Source organism: Trachurus japonicus, chromosome 22, assembly GCF_045865225.1.
Source record: "Trachurus japonicus isolate A0001 chromosome 22, Traja_1.0".
Lineage (NCBI taxonomy): Eukaryota > Metazoa > Chordata > Actinopteri > Carangiformes > Carangidae > Trachurus > Trachurus japonicus.
Window position 1 is genome coordinate 21,829,076 of NC_140928.1, and position 22,101 is coordinate 21,851,176.

At 39.1% G+C, this 22,101-nt stretch overlaps 1 protein-coding gene across 1 annotated transcript; it reads right to left on the reverse strand.

Annotated features, from left to right (window-relative positions):
* Positions 1–759: 759 nt before the first annotated feature.
* LOC146964016 (calpain-1 catalytic subunit-like) lies at positions 760–12,880 on the reverse strand. Its single transcript, XM_085767140.1, has 22 exons — positions 12,740–12,880; positions 11,510–11,767; positions 11,308–11,377; positions 11,112–11,230; positions 10,648–10,781; positions 10,123–10,297; positions 9,664–9,738; positions 9,420–9,505; positions 8,504–8,578; positions 7,111–7,268; positions 6,158–6,315; positions 5,537–5,548; positions 5,213–5,421; positions 5,031–5,070; positions 4,787–4,855; positions 4,555–4,612; positions 4,342–4,403; positions 2,363–2,431; positions 2,190–2,268; positions 1,448–1,564; positions 1,213–1,265; positions 760–1,108 (listed from the first exon to the last, which is right to left on the reverse strand). The coding sequence occupies exons 2-22, from the start codon at positions 11,744–11,746 to the stop codon at positions 1,082–1,084; spliced, it is 2,082 nt and encodes a 693-aa protein (XP_085623266.1). The 5' UTR covers positions 11,747–11,767; positions 12,740–12,880; the 3' UTR covers positions 760–1,081.
* Positions 12,881–22,101: the final 9,221 nt, after the last annotated feature.

Here is a 22,101-nt window from a genome sequence, read left to right on the forward strand (position 1 = left end):
TCTCCTCGGGTTACAGCAGAGCAGAGTGACGGAGAGACTCGTGTTTAGGCTGAAATACTTCATGTAAGTGATTGCTGACGGAAAATAGGACTATTTAGGACTTATATTAACAAAAACATTCCACTGATATCTGCTTTAATCATAGCACAATGCCAAAAACACACTAACGGCACATGGAATTAAAGAAACCAAATGTAATTTACATTTGTCTGGTCTACCCTTTTACAATAGACAGTATATTGTATTGATCATAAATTGGCTTTTGCAAATTTCTCCATGCGTTTCACTTTTCTCTATAGTTACATTTTGTTAGTCTGTTTTTTTGAAAATACAATTGCATGATTTGGCCAAAAGATGTGGGTAAACAACAAGCCGTGACAATAAAACCTAAAAGCCTAAATCTGGCTGATGTATGAAGACTCAACCTTTTCTTACTTTACAGCACCTGAAAGCGAAACCCACGGTTACATGTTAGCTTGCAAAATCTCTTAGAGCAGGATCTCATTTAACATTATCTGATTTAATTGTTTTACAGTACACATCAAACATGACTGTTCGCTTAAAGGGCCAGTTTTATGATTTCTAATCTAGACTTCCAGTCACTCTAACAAATAAAAATTAGAGTGCTTTCTCTTGTTTAAGAGCTTAAGATGAAGTAAAGAAAAAAACAGAAAGAGAAAGTGGATGCCATGCTAAAGGAGACCATTCACACAATTTTACCTTTGTTATTATTTTTATTCAAAAACAGACATTGTCATGCCATGCATTAAGATCTGAGATGTGTTCATAAGTTTTCATTTTGACAAGCACAGATTGATTACATCATGATCCTGTACATGTAAGTGGCTATCTGCATAATATTTTTTTTTTAAAAGAGATTTAATAGTACTGGTTATACCTATTTTCACTGTATTGTCAGTTGAGGTACATAAACAAAGTTATATAAAAAAATATCTTTACACTACAGTTCACGTTGTTGTCACTGAGAAGAAAAGATTTTTCTTTCTTTTTTCTTTCTTTTTTTCAAAATATCAACTGGTGTAATTCCAGTTGTATTGTGTATGTCCTTGTCCCTCTCAGGTTAGGTGTACAATGAAATGTACAGCCACTGGAAACAAAAAAAGATTGAGAGATTATTAACCAACAAAAGAGTTAGCTGTGATGAGCTGAGATTGTCCAAAGTTGTAACTAGGAATAATGATGTTTTATTACCTCTGACTGTTGGAGATTCAATGATTTCCCATCAGACAGCTGTTTGAAGATTTCTGTTGAACAACACACAAATTGTAAAATAGCCTATATCACCCAATACTGTAGTAGGAAAACCCTTGATCTTTCCACTATGAGATTACTACTGTAACTGCATTTTAACTAATTTGTAAGACAAGAGTAGTAGACAGTTACTATTCTGACCTATCGTGAACCAGTCTTGCATGACTTGACTTACTGAGCATGCAGTCCACACGAAGGATGAGACTGATGAAACTCTCCAGTGTCATGTGTCCAGAGGAGGCCCCGTAGCGCAGAGCCATCAGATTCAGCATGTCATCGCTGACATTGATTCCTGAAAAATACACATTGTAGGGTAAACGTTCAGGTGTAGTTTGTTTTATTTTTCCTCTCATCTTAAAGCAGAAGTAAGTGATATATTTGTGTTAATATAAGTCTTAAATAGTTATATCTTCCGACAGCAATCACTTACATAGAGTGTTTGGACCGAAACACGGGTCTGTCAGTCACTCTGCTCTGCTCTGAGTCGAGGAGAAAACATTTCTCGTATCCTACAGTTTTTATCCAATGAGGAGAGAGAACGGCATGAAGGGCTGTGTGTGCAGCCAAGGGACGCCGTGAATGTGGTGACGTAGGGACGAGGACTGTAATGGTGCGTTCAAGGCAGCCCATAACTCGTGTTTTTCCGACCTGTGAAGTTGTACCAGTTCGATCTGGTACGAGTTCACGGGTCGGAAGTTACGAGTGGCCGTTATAGTGACTTTCACCGGTAAAACAGGTCGGAAAAACACGAGTGGGTTGCCTGGAACGCTACAAAGTCGTAAGTTGTGACTTGAAGCTGTAATTTACGGTTTCAAAAGCCTGCCTGGAACGCAGCATTAGCCAAAACGACCGGATCGCTTACTTCTGCTTTAAGGGAATCTTCATCAAGGGAATAAAAGAATTCAAAGATGGTTTACCTGAGACCACAAATGCATTCCTGAGTTCACTCAGTGACAGTGTTCCAGTCCGTGAAACATCTGTTTTGAAGAAAATGTCCTGGCAACAGAAAATACATTATGAGGAAAATGTTAATTGCATGCTGATGTATGTAAATATCATTAAAGTTTCAGAAGGAATTAGATCTATTTACCTTGTATGCGACAACCTTTCTCCACAGACGGAGAAACTCCTCACTGTTGAGTTTGCCAGTGATTGATGTCTTTTTAACTCAACATTAAGGCAACAAAGCTACACATGTGTCATTCTGACCTTTTCAATCGAGTAGTGTGAGTAAATATAACTACGGCGTAAGATCTTTATCAAAATTGAGTTGGAGAAGAACAAAACTGTTTGTCGACCGCTGTATTTTCATAAACCTACTCAAAAAATACAATAGTAGCCTGAAACAAGCCAGAAGACTTTTCTCAACTGTTATTGACAGCCGCAAACATGATCCAAAACATCTTTTTTCTACCATCGACACTCATTAGCCCCTCCCCTGCTGCCTCCTATCAGCTACCAATGACTTTGCAACATTCTTCAACGAAAAAATGATCAATATTAGGCACAATATCCCAGCTACTGACCTCTCCATGACTCTCCTCCTTCGCTGCCTTCTGATGGTCTCATGCATTTCTCCACTGTAGGCTCCATTGAGCTCACTGATTCTGTCAATAAACTGAAGTCCTCTACCAGTCCCTTTGATCCACTACCAGCATCCTTCTCCAAATCTGTTTTTAGTTTTAGATCTGTCTCTCCAGACAGGTATTATTCCCCACTGCCTGAAAACCGCTGCTATAAGACCACATCTACAAAGGAACAACCTGGACCCAAACTCACTTAATAACTACAGGCCAATGCCTAACCTCCCCTTTCTCAGCAAGATCACTGAGAGGGTAGTTTACCAACAACTCAATTCTCATCTCTCTGCCAATAATAAGTTCCAATCTGGCTTCCGCTCAGCCTACAGCACAGAAACCGCCCTCCTAAAAGTCATCAATGGCATGAGAATTAATACCGACAACAACAAAACATCAGTCCTTGTCCTCCTTGATTTGAGCTCAGTGTTTGACTCAGTGGATCACGGCATACTACTAGAGAGAAAACTGGGTGGGTCTGTCTGGTACGGTGCCCCAGTGGTTTAAGTCCTACCTCCTCGACAGGAATTTTATAATTATACTTGGTGACTTCCTGTCAGACAGTCATGCCATAGTGTGTGGGGTCCCACAGGGCTCTATCCTGGGTCCGCTTCTTTTCAATCTTTACCTGCTCCCTCTTGGCCGCATTATCAGTAAATACAACATTGATTACCATAATTATGCTGATGACATGCAGTTTCTCATATCACTACTCTCAATCTCAATGAGTTTTACCTGGTTAAATAAAGAATAAATAAATAAACTACCCTCTGATGACCTCCTACCCATAAACTCCCTTGTCAGCTGTTTGGAAGAAATTGACTGCTGATGGCAGCTAACGTCCTTCAGTTAAATAGGGAGAAAACTGAAATTCTGGTTGTGGGTGCTAAAGCCCAAATACAGCGGGTGTGTGAGCACTTGGAGGCTAGATCACTCAAAACCAGTGAACAAATCAAGAACTTAAGCGTTATCATGGATGGAGATCTCTGTTTTAAAAGCCATATCAGCAACATCACTAGGGTGCTGCCGGCTCGATTACTGTAACTCTCTGCTTATGGGTCTTTCAAACAAAACAATCCACAGATTACAACTTATCCAAAATTCAACTGCATGGGTTCTAACCATGACAAAAAGATCAGACCATATAACTCCAACCCTTTGCAATCTCCACTGGCTACCTGTTGTCTTCAGAATTCGATTTAAAATACTCATTTTGGTTTATAAAGCACTTAATGGTCTGTGTCCTCACTACCTATCAGAATTGTTATCAGCTCACAATCCTGGCTGATTGCTCAGGTCACAAAGTCACAAAGTACTATGTGCCCAGAGCATTTTCTTCAATGCACAGCTAAATGTCTGTGCGTGTTAGTATCTATTGCTGTTTACTTTTGTTGTCCTATCTTTATGTGAAGCACTCAGAACTGCTTCTGCATGATATGGTGCTATATGAATACATTTGAATTTGAATATGATCTTTGGTGATAGAGGATACATCCATCAGCGCAACCATGCTGCGAGAGGCATCGATGGTGAAGCCTCCAGATTTCAGGTCTCCTAAATTAAACAGAAACGAATCATCAGCAAAAGTATTACACAGCACAAGCCAACTGAAAAAAATTAAAGAAACCAAAAAGAAGAAGAATACAAGAAAAAAAGAAAAAAAATGCTCTGTAATTTGTTGGTGTTTTTTTTTTACTGTCCAAACCTTTCAGGATTTTTTCATTTAGAAGGCTCTGGAGCTTGTCAGCGTCCACCTCATCATACTGCCAATGACAGACAAACAGTATAAAAAAAGATTGAGAAATGAAAAGATTTTTTTTTTTTAATGTATTGAGTTTTTCTTTTATTATGTCATAAATGATGGAAACATTTCAATAAAAGTTTTCAAGTTATGAATAAACTAGTGATGTAAGTTAAACATGTTAGTGAGAACATACCTGGTCTGAGTACTGGCGGAAAAGAGTCCTTTTATTGTCATCTTCCTCTGTATTTGAGACCGGCTTGATCTGAAATAACAGATAAAAAGAAACATAAAACATTTTGCCATTTTACTCTAAAGGGAATGGAAATGCAAAACATATTTCTTTTGAGATATAAAATAGTTAAAAACATGTAACACAATTTGAAATAAGTGCAGAAATAATGAGAAAAAACAATAATGTTATTCCAGATCTTGCTCACCCTTTGAACTGGTTCCTCATTACAGTGGCCAGAGTTCTCACTGTGAGGAAAGATCCAAAGACATTGCACATGGGATTATTGTATTTAATTTTTTTCATGATATAAAAAGCAGTGATGAGTGACATATGCCATGCAGATTATTTAATTCAATTTAACATTGAGAAAATAGAGTGTGTACTTACTAGCCATGGGTCTCTGCTTTGGAGTGGATGGTCAAGAGGAAGGAGGCTGTCTCGTTGGCGTTGAATGTGGATGGCACAATCAGGTATTCAGCAGGTTTTAGGTGCAGGAACTCCACCACATCACGGGCATTCACGTAGGTTTTTGTTTGGGCCACTGGTGAGCGGGTGTTGAAGAAAGAGGCTGGGAACTTCCCCTTCTGTGTCTTGTACTGCAATCAATTGTAAATAAATTGTAAAAATCCATTATTTTCAAGTTATATAATTTACAATAAACAGTGTGGATGACAAATCGGTATTGTGAGCAGTGAGAGAATTGTTTCTTACTTGTTCTGTCACCTTGAGGGAAATCAGCAGATAGTGAGTTCATATTGGGGAGAGAAGGCAAGTAATTAGTTTACTAGTTGTCAAATTTGCAGTAAAGATAATTATATCATGCATACACACCTACAGTACACAGCAGAAACATGTCCCCACTTTTACTCGCACCTTAAAAGGCTTTGGGTGTCAAATTACTATGTCAACTTTCAGTGTTACCATGGCATTTAACTTCTATAGAATGTGGCCTCATACAAGGCCTCAGGCGCAGTTTGCAAGTTGCAACCAGGGACAAATTCTGACATTTTAAAAATTCCTTTAGAAGGTATAATTATGAGGGGCTACTTTATGGTGAAGTAAAGCCAATTTTATCTACACATGTATCACTTGAAGGCACTTAATAGAGAGGGTCAAGACCTTTTCTTCATAACAGTGTTGACAGAGATCCAACAGATCCCACCAAGAGCAAGTATACATGGCAACAGTGACAAGAAAAAACTTCCCTAAAGACGCAGAGACATTGAGCAGAACCAAACTCAATGTAGGTGCACATCTGCTTTGACCATTTATCTAATACAATGCTTGTAATATCCACACACTATGACAGAATCAATAAAGAGTTATGCTTACTTCAAACACAGAGAATCCAATGTGGAGGCTCTGAACAAGGCGTCGGTTTCTCTTGTCAGGCTTTTGCATTAGAGATACCAACATGTTTTTTTCACCATCACTCTCTGAATGTTGACATTCAATCTTGATGCGATACTGTGGATTAGTCCAGTAACTGTCTGGCAGACAAAGAAAGAAACAAAGTTTATGTGTGACATAATCAGACATTTTGTGTGTGAGACCAATGCAGCATGAACCTCATGAACATGACTTGTGTGAGTTGCTTTTATTGTAAAACATGCTACAGTGACGTCCTGTCTTATCACATCACTGCTCATCCACTTTGCACTATGGGGTTTTCCTCTATTGACCTTCACTCATATTTATAGCAGAAGTAAGCGATCCGGTGGTTTTGGCTAACTTCCTGTCAGCCGATGGAGTTAGCAGTCCCCGCCCTCGTCCCTATGTCACCACATTCACGCGCATCCCTTGGCTGTACACACAGAGAGGACCGCCCCTTTATGCCATTCTCTCTCCTCATTGGATAAAGGTTGTAGGATACAAGGGATGTTTTCTCCTCGGCTTACAGCAGAGCAGAGTGGCTGACAGACCCGTGTTTCAGACCAAACACTCTATATAAGTGATTGCTGTCGGAAGATATAACTATTTAAGACTTATATTAACACAAACATTCCGCTTACTTCTGCTTTAACAAACTAACTAACAACCCTGACGATGCAGTATGCTTAAACCTTTGTTTGAACACCTGCATTTGCCTACATGACTGTCATATAGCTGCAGCAAATAATGACAACCACCTTTCTAATATCAAAATTGAGGAATTGCTCTCTAACAGCAAAGCAATAACCAGGATGGAATGATTGATCAACCATCATGTAAGATAATCTATTCAATTATAAAGCTTCTTATTTATCGTTTTAGGTTTTTATAAAGTACAAACATCCTGGGAGTACCTCGGTTGTTCATGCATCCCCCAGCTGTGGTTCCTGCAACCCATCTGCCCTCATAAGTGGAGGTGTTCCATTTAGCAGAGTTTTGATCAAGGAAGTCTGGAGTCACGCAGCAGACGTCAAGATCTTCGTAGAACTTACAGAAGTCTTGCACAGCCATCCTGTTAAAACAAAAGTTAGATGACACACAATTTGCTATTTTCTATTCTGTGTGTCAAAAACATTTGAAACCCTATACCTGACAAAGACAGTGAAAGTTTCATAAATTCCAGTTGGGTACCACAGGCAATCAGAAAATATTTTCTGGTGGCAGTAAGTTTCCAGATCTCTGATCCTCTTAGAGTCAAGCAGTCTCCTCTTGTTTATGGGGTACTATCCTGCAGTTCAGGCCGCAGTTCTTATCCTGCTGGACTTACCGGAGCATGACTTGTGATACATATGTAACCATCTTTCCTTATCTTCAAATGTACTACTGAACAGTCATGACAACAACAGGCATGCCCCTGGGATGAGTATTAGGAACCAATATCTTGGCAATATAGAGGGTATGCGTTTACGTCACGTTGCCCTCAGCAACGCCCCTTCCGTTCGGACTGAGTGGCAAAACAAACCTCCCTCAACGTGCTGTCCCTCACTGTGCAGAGGGACGAGATTACAGCTGTTACTGTCGTCCTGACAGTGACTCCCGACACTTAAACCCGAGTAGCTTTTATTCTGAAAAACTCTAACAAGTCAAACTGTAGGATGTGTTAGAGGACTAATTTATCTGTCTAAACATCATAACTATGACACCTGAAACTGTAAACACAGCTGATCGATCGAAAAAAAAAAGACTGCTCCAGTGAATTTACTTTCCGTTATTGAGAACAGGTTCTTGAATGTAACTTGGTCAAAGTGAGACGTATCCTCAAGATTTTTAGCAGCTCTGTTAGGTCATGCTGCTTTACATGCTGGCAAAGCTAGACATGTCAGACTTGTGTGGGCTCGGAGAAAATCGCTTCGTTACTTGCGTCGTTTTTAAACTTTGGCAGCTCTGCCACTCGTCTTTTTGCCAGTGGACGTTTCACAGCGACTTCCGAGTACCGTGACGTCATGTGCATACCCTCTATACCCCACCTTCTTGGTTAGTTTGGTTTTCTACCTGCATGTCCTCTTATATTACTGCTATGCAGATGACAGACAGCTGTACCTGTAGTTTTCCACCAGACAGCCCTATAGTCTCTGTCTTGTCTCTTACACATGGATGATAACATGGCACCTTCATTTGAACCAAACTTATGACTGAACTGTAAATTAATTGTATCATGAATATCATAAAAATGTGTATCAGGTGTAAGATAGCTAGAGAAGGTTGATGGTTAGAGGAGATTTCTACATTGTGACTTGGTGTGCTTACCAAAACTCTCCATCATCATCCACTGCAAGACACATCTCACGATCCTGAGGGCTCACTGTTTGCCACAGAGGTGACCTTGAAGACAATTAATAGTTTAAGCAAGAGAAGAGACAATATTGTATCATTCATTTTCAATTGTAATGTCCCTGAGGTTTGAAAGTCCCTCCCCCTTACAATGTTCCATTTTGTGGTGTCAGCGCATATGTTTTTTTATCTCACTATTTTCTAACGGACGAGCAGTGCAGTGGTAATGTCCAAAATATCTCTGACCGTTTATTTTTGTAAAAAAATCATCACAACAAGGAAAAAGTGTTTGTTTCTGTGGTGGGGAGAGCAGGGGCTCTGCGATCGGATAGTAATGTCTTTCCAGGACATTTCAGAGTTAGGCTGTCTGAGGTGAGTGATTACATGCAAAAACACAAAGTTTATACTGTTTATACTGTTCACTATATGAGTTAAGTAGTGACTCATTAGGATTCGAGTCATGTACCATAGATATTTGATTGTTTTTTGAGTGTTTGTTGTGGTTGAAAAAATTGCCCCCATAGGTTAGCGTTGACGCTATTGCTAGCGCCATCTAGCCATGGTGTAACTCTGGTTTGCCTGCAAACTATTTCCCTCCCCTCTCAACTTTCTTCTTAACATGTACATCAGTTCAGGTCCTTGCAGGTGGCATGTTCTGTGATTGAAAGGTCATTGTTAAGCTGCCTTTAAGGCAAGACCTCATTACTTAACTCTCACTGGAGAAACCAGTTCAGAATAACTAGAGGAAGATTCTCAGCAAAGAGATTATATTAACAAAAAGTAAAATGTTTGTGTGTGTGTGCAACAATAAATATATTTTAAACTAATTTTACCACTAGAACATTTCAATAATTTTGCAAAAGCAAATCTATAGACTTATAGTATTTCTTACTTATCACTCCAGTCCCCTTTCCATTCTCCTTGGCCCCATGGATTCCACAGACGCACCAGGTTCACAACTTGCCCTCGGGACATAAGCTGTCCAATCATCACAGAAGAGGTACATGGTTATAAATGTAAAAGTGCAAAGAAATCCTGTCAACTGCGGCAGCAACAACTTTCATGATCAATATCAGAAAAGTGATATTAGCTTTACTTTTAATTCCAAATGTATTGTTTGAGGTTTAGTTCCTCACCTGTTTGACACCTGTGATAGTGTAAGCATGGCCTTGGACCAGTCCATTTGGCAAAACAGTGTTTTCAGAGGTCTCCTACAAGCAAAAAATATTTATCATCACTGAGAGCTGACAGATATGCATAGAGGATTACAGCCACTTCTTTTTTTTGCAATTATCACTTCAATCTCTAATTTCTGACTGTGAAGTAGCTTTTTTCAGAATCTGAGTATTTATTACTTGCTAAAAGAAAATAAACCCATCCACCAATATGTCTTTCCATCTGTAAGCCATTAACCATACTTTTTTTATTGTTTGTGCAGAAAACCATAATTTCTCCACAGCCCACCGCTTTAATTAAGAAATATAGTCTAGCCTTAAATTTCACTCTGTCTCCCCAAGAAACGTTTCATTATCATTGTGCATATTAATAGGCTGTGTACACTTCAGTATTGGGTTTTGTGGTTTCATATTACATACCCCCTGAGCTGTACCACATCCCATCAGTGAGCTACATCTGCCAGCTCTGAATAGCAGCTCCCATAAGTTTGAAGGAGGGTTTTGCAATTGGATGCTCATGTGGACACCACCAGTGAAATCCAACATAGCCTCTGCTGGAGTACCAGCAGTCATGTCGGCATAGGAACCACACACCCTGACACAAGCAGAAGAGATATTGAGTTGCAGTTGTTATAATCCACATATGAGGGAAAATTATTTCAATTAGTTTCCTTTTTTCTTTTCCAAGACATGAAATTTCATCATACCTTTTTTATTTTAGAAAATTTCTGCGTTTACTTCCGTCTTCCGTCTCTGATAAGGCATGTCTGCCTTATCAGTTCTGAGGAAGACGGAAGAAAACGCCAAAACTGTCAACAAAAAGGTATGAAAAAGATTTTTGTCTTGGAAAAGAAAAAAGGAAACTAATTATTTCATATGGACATAATGAACTTTCATAATAAAATTATTTAAAGTCTGAGAAACAGTGTTATTTTCCTGTCATACTTGGCATAAGCCTTTTCCAGCAAAGCAGGCCAGAACTCATTTGGGTCTTTTGAGTGGACAAAGATTAGTTTGTCATTGATCGTTGGTAGCTTGTCATCAATGACGACATCCACCCATCTTCCAAACCTCCAGAACTGAAATGACAAAAAGTAAGACATGATGGATATACAGTATGTAAGAAATATAAGACTCATTCATTCTACTCCACAAGACTGGCTCAAACAATAATTACAAGGTTGGATTGCTGACTTGCAGGTTTGAGGTGAAGAGGCCCACAGTGGTATTTTTTGTAAAGAAGTCATAAACATCCAGTTACTATTTCAAAGTAACTTTGGGTATGTGACTCACCATTGTGTGTGTAGACATCAGCCGACACAGCTGTTCTCTCCGTGTAAATATGACTAAAAGATAATAACATGTGTCTGTGTGTGTGTTCATGTCTGTGTGTGTGTGTTTGCATTTACCCTGAAGTGAAACATCCCACAGTAGTTTTCATCAAATGTTTGTTCAAGAGGAACAACTTGCCCGAGGACATGATTCTGGAAGGTCAGAGCTCCGATAGATGCAAGAAACCAGCAGTTTCCTGAATAAAATTGTACATATTGAGATATCAGAAAGTCATTTAACAGTAAAACATTTTGAATACAGACATTTTCCTACCAAGTATTCCTTGACCAAAGTCAAATCTGGAGACCCCATCAAGTACGAAGGATGCATTGGGAGCAATTTTCTAAAAAAAAAAAGAAAGAAAGAATAATAAAAAAAAATAGATAGATAGATATGTTTATTATAAAACATTTTACATTACATTACATTAAGCTTTTGTGTGATGAGGGATATTAATGCTCTCAAAAGCACTCACAGTTGGTCTCAGCCACACCACTCGTGCCTCGTCACTTGGGGCTAGCAACCCCTGACCTATGGATCTTCTGTCAGGTGGGAACATGTCATCAATGTACCTTACCCCTTGTATGAGACAGTACTGTTTAAGCTGCTGGTAGTCTTGGTTTAAGAATTTCTCAGGATTGGCAACACTCCCATAACCATCCTGCTTATTACGAGCCCCCAAGATGTTCAGGCACACACCAGGAGGAGGCATTGTCACGGTTATGTTTGGACTCTGTTAAGGAAAAGAAGAACTACTTTGATATTCATGAGGGATTTGCATGCAAGTTCTAAAAGAGACACTAAGTAAGTTTGTTGTTGTTGTTTTTATGCAAGGGTATGAAATTCTGTTATGCACAATGACAATAAAGAATTCTTGAATCTTTGACTTCTACCATTGTCCTGTATGTGGCAAAGAGTCACATTAAAAACTCATCTTAAAAAATGACTTGAGTTCATGTGATTGTATTTAACTTCTGCTACCTTTGTTTACTATTATAATTATTATGATAATGAGTCAGAGTGTGTAATATATTTTAGTAAGTGAATATGTTTAGTTTCACAAAACAAAAAAAGGAATGGAACTGCAACTTATGTCTAACTGCTGAAAAAGTCCAAAAGACCCACATTGTACTGTATGTATGTTTACAAATTAAATGGCTTCTTGTAATTTGCAAAGCTGGTAGTGTAAAATCAATCAAATGTTTCAAATCTCAACGCTGAATATTTTTTTCATGACATTTCCAATAGCTCTTTAGTCAACCGCAATAACAAAGATATTTCTGTAGTTCTTTAATTCTTTGAATTTAGGACCGTTTAAACAAGTCACAAGGAGGTTTGTAAGTAAAAGCAAGTAGATAACTCATTACGAACCTAAATCCGAAGTATTACAGTACCTTTAAAATTTGTATTTGTTTTGTTTACTACAATAATTTGGTTTTCCTTTTATCTGTTTCCATCTGTATCTATGCATTTTAAGACTTGTACAAAATATGCAATTACTGTGGTCTGAAAAGAATACTGGAATGATAGAATATTTTGAAATATTATTAGTAATAACATTATCAAAATAAAAGGTTTTGTGCATTTACATGCTTAAAAGTATTCATATCACTGTTCAGTGTGACAAAATGATACGTCTTTTAAAGATTGTCGCTGGTATAGGGACAACACACACTACTACTGAAAATAGTTTTAAAGAACTTACCTCACTGGCTTGAAAGAGAAAATCTGCAGTGCAGTGAAGAGGTAAGTGGATCAGCAAGTCATAGTGGAGAAGCTTAGGTGCCTATATAATGCCTGTAAATGCCTCAGGGTGCTTTAGGGTTCTCATGTTTTGCATAAAGACTGAAGATGGAGCAAACCCCGCCTGTGAGCACCTGCAGTGTAATCTTTCAACAGACAAAAAAAACCAGTTTCACTTTCAAGGAACCTGATAGAAGCCCCTTTGTGTGAAGCACACCTGACCTGGTTTGTTGGTTTGTTTATTACACAGTTATTTTAATAGCACCAATGATCAATCCACTGGCGTCATTTCAGTTTTAGACAAGGTATGGCAAGGACCAACCCCTCCCCGGAGGGTCCGGGGGGTAGAGCCCCCCGGCGGAAAATTTGTGCGCATTGTAAATTGAAATGCAGCAATCTGGTGTGATTTGAGAGCAAAATCACGAAGCTTTCTCAATTATCACTATCAATGCTATGGATTGGATGATACGCACAATACCCCACACAAGGGTTCATATAACTTATTTATCTTTGGAAAATAAATCATTAGTGGGTCTGAAAAAGTCAAACAGAGCTCTGGTAGCTGATGTAACAGTGTGATAAATAATTTCCCAGGACAACTCAAGCTTTTCCAGGACCTTTGACACTTTTTCTCAATTTCCATGTGTTTTCCATGACTGGATAACCATTTTCCAGGTTTTTCCAGGACGCGTGGGAACCCTGACTCACCTTCTACAAAGATTTTTAACAAGTATTTTCTTGTTAAAATCCATTTGTAAATTGCCATTTCTTTTGTGTCAACAAATTATTGCCAACATGAGTTTATTCACTGCTAATCTACAGTAGGCCACATCTTTCTACAGTAAGAACAGCAAAGTTTAACAGCAAAGGCAGAATAAATTTAATCTGGAAACAAATTAAAATTTTCACAACAACTAAGTTGAATGAGTGATTCCTCCAGATGCTGCTGTGTTTCACTACATTCAGGTAGCCTAATGTTAGACAGGGGCTTGCTTGGGACTTGTCTCAATTAGAAGTTTCTGTGATTTGTGACAAGATAAACAGCCTCCACACTCACAGACAGCTGTCATTAGCCTGTTCTTAACAAGATGACTGCAGCAGCTTCACAGTGTTTCTAAAATAAGAGCTTTCATTTTACTGTGCAAGTAGCTAGTTTTAGCCAAACAAGCACTGTGGAATAAGTGGTAGGCTAAGTTGTTAGCAGGAACCACTGGGAAGTCATGTTGATGGCTTTATAACTCACAAAGGTTTTAGTCGCTCCACATTCACGTCTGCAGCACATGGAGTTATACAGTCAGAGTTACATCTATGATGCAGCGACGTGCACTCGTACACGCGCTCTCACAGACACAGCGCACGGCGCGAGGCAGCCCCGCCCCTTAGTGAGACAGAGAGAGAGAGGAGCAGCAGAGAGGAGCAGGAGCGACAGCATGGAGTTCAGTGAGAAAGAGGCAACACTATCGCGAATCGGTCAGAGAGAATTACAACAGGACACTGTACGCCGTCCCGGTACGCCGCGTATAAAGTCCCGGTACGCCAGGGGTTAAAATCTATAAGTGCCAGTGCTCCGAACATTTTCTACCAAAGTCAAGGTATGGCGAGTGCCATACACCGCCATACCCAAATGACGCCACTGGATCAATCAAGCTGTAACATGAAGCTGTCACATCAAGGGCACGAGATAAGACAAGAGACTCTTGTTAAAATGGACTGCACTGCATAGCCAGTGGCTCATGCAAAACTGTTTACAAAAGGTGTTATTCTATGACCAAGGTCAAGTCCATGTCCTTACATTGATTTTGTCACCAAAGGATCGGGGGAAACTGGCCACAGCAATGATAATTCATTCATGTCATTCGTGAATGTCTTTATTTTCACTGAGAAAATATACAACAAAATGATGTGAGCTCCTGCAAAGTGCTTGACAGAAAAATCACAATCAGTCCTAACAAACACATGCACACACACATACCTACTCACACAAAATAATATAGGAACGTTCAAAGATACAAAATGGATTACTTGCATATTAAAAAACAAACAAACAAAAACAGATGGCACTTGACGAAGTATTACAAGATTGCACTTGAGGTAGAAAGTTGGCATTGTTTTAATATAGTCTGCCTGGCCAGTGGTCCGTAATGTATTGCTGCGGGGGGAAAAGCTGTGTTTAGTGGGTTTTGCGTGATCTGTAACGTGTGAATGTGGTATGAATGAATAATGGTTTCTGTAACACTCTTTGGGTATCGCGTATCACTAAAAAAAAAAGCATATGGGGAGACCGGGGATGTTTGTAACAAAGGGATGGTTGTAACAGCATCACTTACACCAATAAGGGATAACATTAGAGTTATGTGATCAATATCATGTGTACCCACTCCCTCCCTGACATTGCATGTGAATTTGCACATGCAATGTGTCAATACAGTACGTGTGTAGGTTTTACAGCTAAAAAACACTTTTTTAGATCAAAAACTAATATTTTGGACCAAGCCTAAATTTTGACTAGTATCGAAGTTTGAATTCGGTAACTTGTATGAGATGAAAGAGCAGGTTCTTAGGTATGAATCATTTCATCAATGTTTATTTTAAAACACCTAGTCAAACAATGGCTTACAGGGGTGGGGATGGTTGTTACACATTTTACCTTTGTTGTTTTATTACTGTCATTAAGTGTCACCATCTTTCCTGGAATTGTATGATCTGCTTCTGATCTCCTGTTGAAGGTTTCCATTGTTCAGCATTCACTGGTATTATCAGAGGATGTTCTTTAAAACAGATTTCTAATGTTAGGATCCACACCACTGTCACTGTTCTTCATTTAGCCGTCAGTGATTAATTCTTTCTGTTCATACTGAACCATAGGAAGATGCTTTAGTGTTGGAACATGCACAATAAACTTACATAGATGCATGTTTTTTTGGTTTGGTCTCCCCAGGTTGTGTTACAACCTACTCCAGTAGTGGGGTAGGTTCCAACAGTGGCACTCCTTGCATTTGACATCAAATAGTGAATTCTGTGATATAGTTTGAGGAGTTTAGGGCATTGCCTTTTGTAGAGGACAAATAAGGGTACTCGGTGTCAAAATTTGAGAGCCCTACCATGAACACTCAAGTTATGGGAACTGAGACAAAAAGTGTTAGAACCATCCCCGGTCTCCCTATATAAATGTAAGCCATTATTATTACGGGCTAGGCAGTGTAAGCTGCCAGGACCCTATTGTTTTCCTCAAAATATATTAGTCCTGGTGGTGGTTTTACAGCATGCCCCTAAATTTCAAAACTTTGAAAATTCATAACACATCAACCATATGTGCAACAGCTTTGGAACTTTCACATTCTAATTGCCTAATTTTGCCCGGTCCTGACCATTGCTACAGATTTGCAGATTTATTGAGACTATCTCTCCACTCAGCTTCATATGGCATGTGTAGCTGAGTGGAGAGATAGTCTCTTCACTCAGAGAGCCACAGTGAGTACAATGTAACCCACAGTAAAACATTTTCCACAGCACGGGATCACCTACTGTATGCTAAAGTTGCTAAAGACCTTGTTTGCATTATGCCAAAACATGCAAAGTCAGGCAATCACTTCAGCATTGACTACAATAAATTAAACATTTTCACCAGTGATTAAGGCCCAGACACCAAAATGTTTTCATAAAAAAAAAATTCAAAAAACCTGACTGACTTCTACCTGAAAAAAAAAAAAATCCAAAACATAAATCATTGACAATGTTTATTTCCATCAATCCCAGAGATTAGAAGGACTCAGGTAAAGCAGCTGCGTGCCAAGTTCCATTTCTCACGAAAGGTTGTTATTTTTGAATCAGGTGATGTTTAGAATCAACCTCCAAGGTGTAACGTTAAACGGACCACATTGGACAACATTGCACCACACTGAAATGCTTCACCTACTCCAGATTGTCCAAATTGTCAACAAAGTCATTGAAACTCTGATTCTTCTTCAGTATAGAAGCAGGAAAGCCCGCTTCCCTCTCATTCTTCCCTCACATTCTCTCATTCTCTCTGCACTCTCTCTGTAATCTCACACATGTGCACGCACAAAACCTTTACAGAAATGTCTGGCCCCATGTCAGATTCCTACCAAGCCCAGAGATTAGAAGTTCTCCGGTAAAGCAGCTGCAGTGCCAAATTCCATTTCTCAAGAAAGGTTGTTATTTTTGAATTAGGTGATGAAAAGGGGTGTGCAAGTTTTAACACAACCAAAACTGAAGGAACGCTAACCTATTGCAAAGCTGAATCACAATAACATGCCATACATGTAGGCTAAATCTTGAGATTCTTTGTGTTATATGATAAAAGTTGTATACCTGCAGAAATTGTCAATGAAAATTATTAAACTGCATTGGAAATGCTGCAACGTGACTGCCACAAGGTCCACTGCTTAAAAGGGTTAGTTATTTACCCACTGTAATACACATGAGGGAAATCAAATTATACTTGTTGCATGCAGTGTTCAAAAAACTTATGTAAACAGTTCTCACAAGAACAACTTTCCCTGGAAATATAAAAGTGATTTGCTGTCATGGACACTGACACATCATCAAAATGACTCTTCTTCTTGAGAACTGGAGTGATATTCAATATAACCTTACCTCACTTCTTCCACTTGTGACAATGCTTGAAACAACAGACACAAGGCAGTGATTGGCTGCTGAAGTGGGGAGTGGTAAGAGAGTCAAGGTTTTCATTCACAGTACCATTATAGGTAAGCAGCACCTATGTAAAATTATCCTTGCCCCAGTTCACTTGTCTTCTGTAATTTTCTGTAAATCCAGTGGTGACTGACAAGTCAAATAGAGGTAATGAATATTTGACATTTAAAGGGTAAACCTGCTCGTTCCTGTACAGGATTTAAAATGCAGTGGAAGGGATGAAGAAGAGTGCATACATGCTTTGGGGGCAAAACCACTACAGGCAAATCATGGAGCTTATGTCTGTCATGAGTGACATCTAGTATAGTGTATGGCTTGCATAATGACTGTACTGTATAGGAGTGCCTACAATGTCTTTTTAAGCAGTATGAAGTAGGAAAAAACTGATTAAAAAAGAAAGCTACATGAGCAAAGACCTACTGCAAGGTAAATACTCTGAAGACAATTAATGGCCAAGCCATCCAATAAGTGAGACTACGTCTCAGTCCCGATCAAAGGACTGACTGAATAACAGTCTGGAAGTGTAATCCTCCCAGTCTTCCAGCAAAGCTATAAACTTGACATAAACTTTGAGTCTGACTGAGAAACAGAAGGCCTAAGTGTGGTGATACTGGCACCCATTTGCAAGCCAATATTAGACATTTCATTCTGATTGTTGGCACATCTAAAAAATCATGTTTAGCTGTTCTTATGTTTTGTGGGGCTGGAAGCAACCTTGTCAGTTTAACAAGTAAACTCTTGTAAAAAAAAATAATAATAATAATACTGTAGTAATAATAATAATAATAATGTTCTTTTCTGAATGAAAGGTATGAGATAACACATCCAACAACAGCACTATAAAACTAAATGCTTCAATGCCACCAAAATATCTGGCTTTCCAGATGCAGATGCCTCAAGCATTTGGAAAAGCCAGAGATTTGGGCAAGGATTTTAGGCTCTGACAGATTCAACCTCCAAGGCTTTAATGTTAAATGGATCTTGATAACATTGCACAACACCGGAAAGCTTAACCTACACTAGATTGTCCGAATTGTCAGCAAAGTCACTGAAACTCATCTCTTCATCAGTATGGAGCAGGATAGGAAACTACTGGCAAGCAGTTACCTGTGCCTGTGTCTGTCCTGTGTGTGTGTGTGTGTGTGTGTGTGTGTGTGTGTGTGTGTGTGTGTGTGTGTGTGTGTGTGTGTGTGTGTGTGTGTGTGTGTGTGTGTGTGTGTGTGTGTGTGTTTGTGCGCGCGTGCGGAGACACAGGAGAGAGAGCTCAAGGGCAGGTTGAGTGTGCTACCACTGCTTTTTCCTGTGACTGAAGTCAGGATATGTTCAACCTTTAAACAAACGCAGGAAATGTTGTCCACATAATGCACTTCATGGCAACACATTCAGGCTACTTACACGCATGCTTTAAAGAGACCCCGAGGAGTTTGCTTTTGATTATAAAAGAGTCTCATATTATTGTGGATGAATCTACGTTACCCACACTTGTTAATGGGTCCATTTCCGATAAATATATCGTTTTGTCTTTATAGTTATTTTGTTATTATTATTTAGTGGTCGGCTCGCCCAGCATTGCCTACTTTCAGTTTCCTGGACGCTGCCCGGCGGGTCATAGGAATAACGCGGTTGGGTCGCCGTTTATGGTCAGATCTATGATAGTATCTGATCGTCTTCTAACCTCCGACTTTCATTCTTGATTAATGAAAACATTCTTGGCAAATGTTTTTGCTTTCGTCTTTCACGTCAGTCCAAGAATTTCACCGTGCACGCGGAGGCTCATGGGAAATATAGTGTGAAAACACTTTGCTTTCCAAAACTCCTCATAGCCCCTTTAATGGAAAATTTACTTTTGGCGCTTTTCCACTAGCGCGGTACGGCACAGCACGGCCCGCTTTTGGCGCTTTTCCACTAGCCCTTAGTACCTGGTAGCAGGTATTATTCTAGTACCGCCTCAGCCCTGGTTCCAAGTAGAGCACTGGAAAAGAAAGTAACGACACCACCATTGACTCCCGTGGTAAGGGTTTTGCACCCCGAGTGGCAGGATATGGGTATTGCAAAAGTGCCCAGAAACCCATTCACTCCAATGCACCTATGTGTGTTGCCCACTTGCTTGTAAATTGATGACAACGGCCATGTTTTTGTTTTTAGGTGTCTTGGTCATATCAAATTGTACTTATAATTTAAAACAATTTGTGTATTACAAAATGTAGATTGAAACATTAATGTAGACAACTGTTTTTTTTTGTTTGTTTGTTTTTTACTCGCCTATGTGTTAATGTTTATCTGTAAAGGGTCCTCAATGATGCTATTAACGTGGGTGATCCCTTAAATTACTGAACACACCGCACTTGCTCATTCACCAACAATGCAGAGATGTCAGTTCTTGGGCGTTTTTGCAATACCCATATTCCGCCATCAGGAGGCGCTTCCATTGAACCAATGCGTGTCGTTACTCTCTTTTCCAGTGCTCTAGTTCCAAGCGAGCCGAAGCGATACTAAAACGTGACGTCAACAGAACTCAGCCGTAGTGGAAAAGCACCTTTACTGAGCCGTGCCGTGACGGTGTAGTGGAAAAGCGCCATTTGTGAACCCTGCCCAACATTACTCAGTTGTGTCATGGTGTTATCTTTTCATCTCATTCTTTATGTGAATGGTACCCATGGTGTCCACACATGACAGGGGCATGCTAAAAGATTGAGGAGAGCAATAAAATTATTATTTCGAAGTAATGAGAATAATCCTTTAACATTTTCTGACCTTGAAATTGCAGATAATATACAGTAGGTTGGCTGTTTGAACATTTCTGTTTCTTGCAAGAAATTTAAGTAACATTGATATGTCAGTAATGGTGGTCTATTTCACTCCTATTGTTTAGCTTAGTGTTTTGTCAGAGCATTACAACTTGTACTTGATGTGACGAGAGCAACAAGCCGGTACAGGTCTTAGGAGATATCAAACAATCATACGACATGACTGAATACTCTTGTGTGACAGTAAATAGCCCTATGAACATGTTCGTGCTGAAGCTTTTGGTTCAACTGTGCATTCATTTCATTCCGGAAGACATTTAAGTGTGTGGGGGATTTTGCCATGAAGGGGGGCAGGGGTGGGGATTAGGGGGGTGGGGCGTAGCTCTACACAAAGTTCCTCATACCTCACAAACACAACACTGTGCAGAGTTTGAAATAGTGCCATCTGAAGGGCTATGTGGGGGCCATACTATGTGGTACTAATTAGTCTTTTTCTTTGTTTTTATCTTAAATACTGACACACTGTCTTTTCTTTTCAAGCATCACATTTATCAACAGTTGTTAATTAATTTGAGTGTACACATTTTGGTTAACAGGCTGTTGATTAACATTTCTTTTGTTTGAGCTTAAACTCACATTGTGTCTTTTGCATGCAGCTCTCTCATTTGTTAGGTGAGTCATGTTGAGTTAAATTGTTGTTTGTTTCAATTGACCTCAGTTCAAGTTAATAGGGCCGTTATTTTTTCTAATTTTTGCATTTGTACCAATGTACCTTTTCATATTGTTTTTTTTTGTTTGTTTGTTTTTTGTTTTTTTTTACATTTACACCTTGTGTTCTCGAGCCTTTCCTGTTTGGTTCCTGACAGGCCAAATGTGGCTGCCAAGGGCCTGCCCCGCCATATACACATGAAGTATTATTCCCTGTGTCATTACTGATGCTTGTTTTGTTTATTTCATCCCCCTGATATTTATTTATCTAATGTCTGCATTTGCATGACTGTATGTTGTATATGTTATATGCTTTTAATGGTGTGGCGTGTGGAGTATGAATTTGTTTTCTGCTTTTCTATGGGTGCAGCAATCAGTCAATCAATCAGTCAGCCAAGCCACTGTATGTTATTACATCAGTTAGACACTATACTACATGTAGTGTCTCCTATATAAATATGAAGCTGCTGAGATTTTCTGTAATCTGATATTTTACTGCCTGTGTTAGGTCAGTGGGTGGAGGTGTGTCTTACCCCTCTTCCTGTGATTGTAACAGAGGCACTTCCTGTGTTTAAACAAATACAGGAAATGTTTAGATTTGCATGATTGTCCTTGGCACTCATTGCCATCCTAAACAGTACATTCAGTAATCTTACACAAGCGTGTCCAAATCCACTCTGTAATATCAACAATCATTGGTAAACAGTTTTTCTCCTGCTCACAGTGACACTTTGGTTTGGCCGCACATCCTCACGAAGAGAGGGCTCAAAAATCAGATTTATCTAACACTATTTAATTAAACAATAAAACAATTTGATTCTGTTCTACAGGAATCCATTTAAACACAAACCAGTAAGTGACTTTGTAACTACCCAGGAACAGAAATAAAACAATCATAACATGATGACTGATGATGACATGCTACTGTGTATCTCATAAATCTGCAATAAGGAAGCATCGAAAAAGATGAACAAAGATAAAGATCAGATAATACAATACTTAAAAAGCTGAGCTATATTTAAGTAAACAAAACAGAGGTGAAAGGATTGATATTAATAAAGGAAAGGAAAAACAATAACGATAAGATGATCAAAATGAGCAGATGCTCTGAAGTGAGTGAAAACAAAACAAAAAATCACAGGGTTTTTGAAAGTAAAAAAAAAATAGAATTAACAAACATACAGTATCACAC

Coding starts and splice junctions, on each gene's coding strand:
- LOC146964016 (XM_085767140.1), bottom strand. CDS start 11,746: ATGCCTCCTCCTGGTGTGTGCCTGAACATCTTGGGGGCTCGTAATAAG. Junction 6,316..7,110: donor GGGATGCATGAACAACCGAG/GTACTCCCAGGA, acceptor TTTGTCTGCCAG/ACAGTTACTGGACTAATCCA. Junction 2,432..4,341: donor GCATGGTTGCGCTGATGGAT/GTATCCTCTATC, acceptor TGAGTTAAAAAG/ACATCAATCACTGGCAAACT.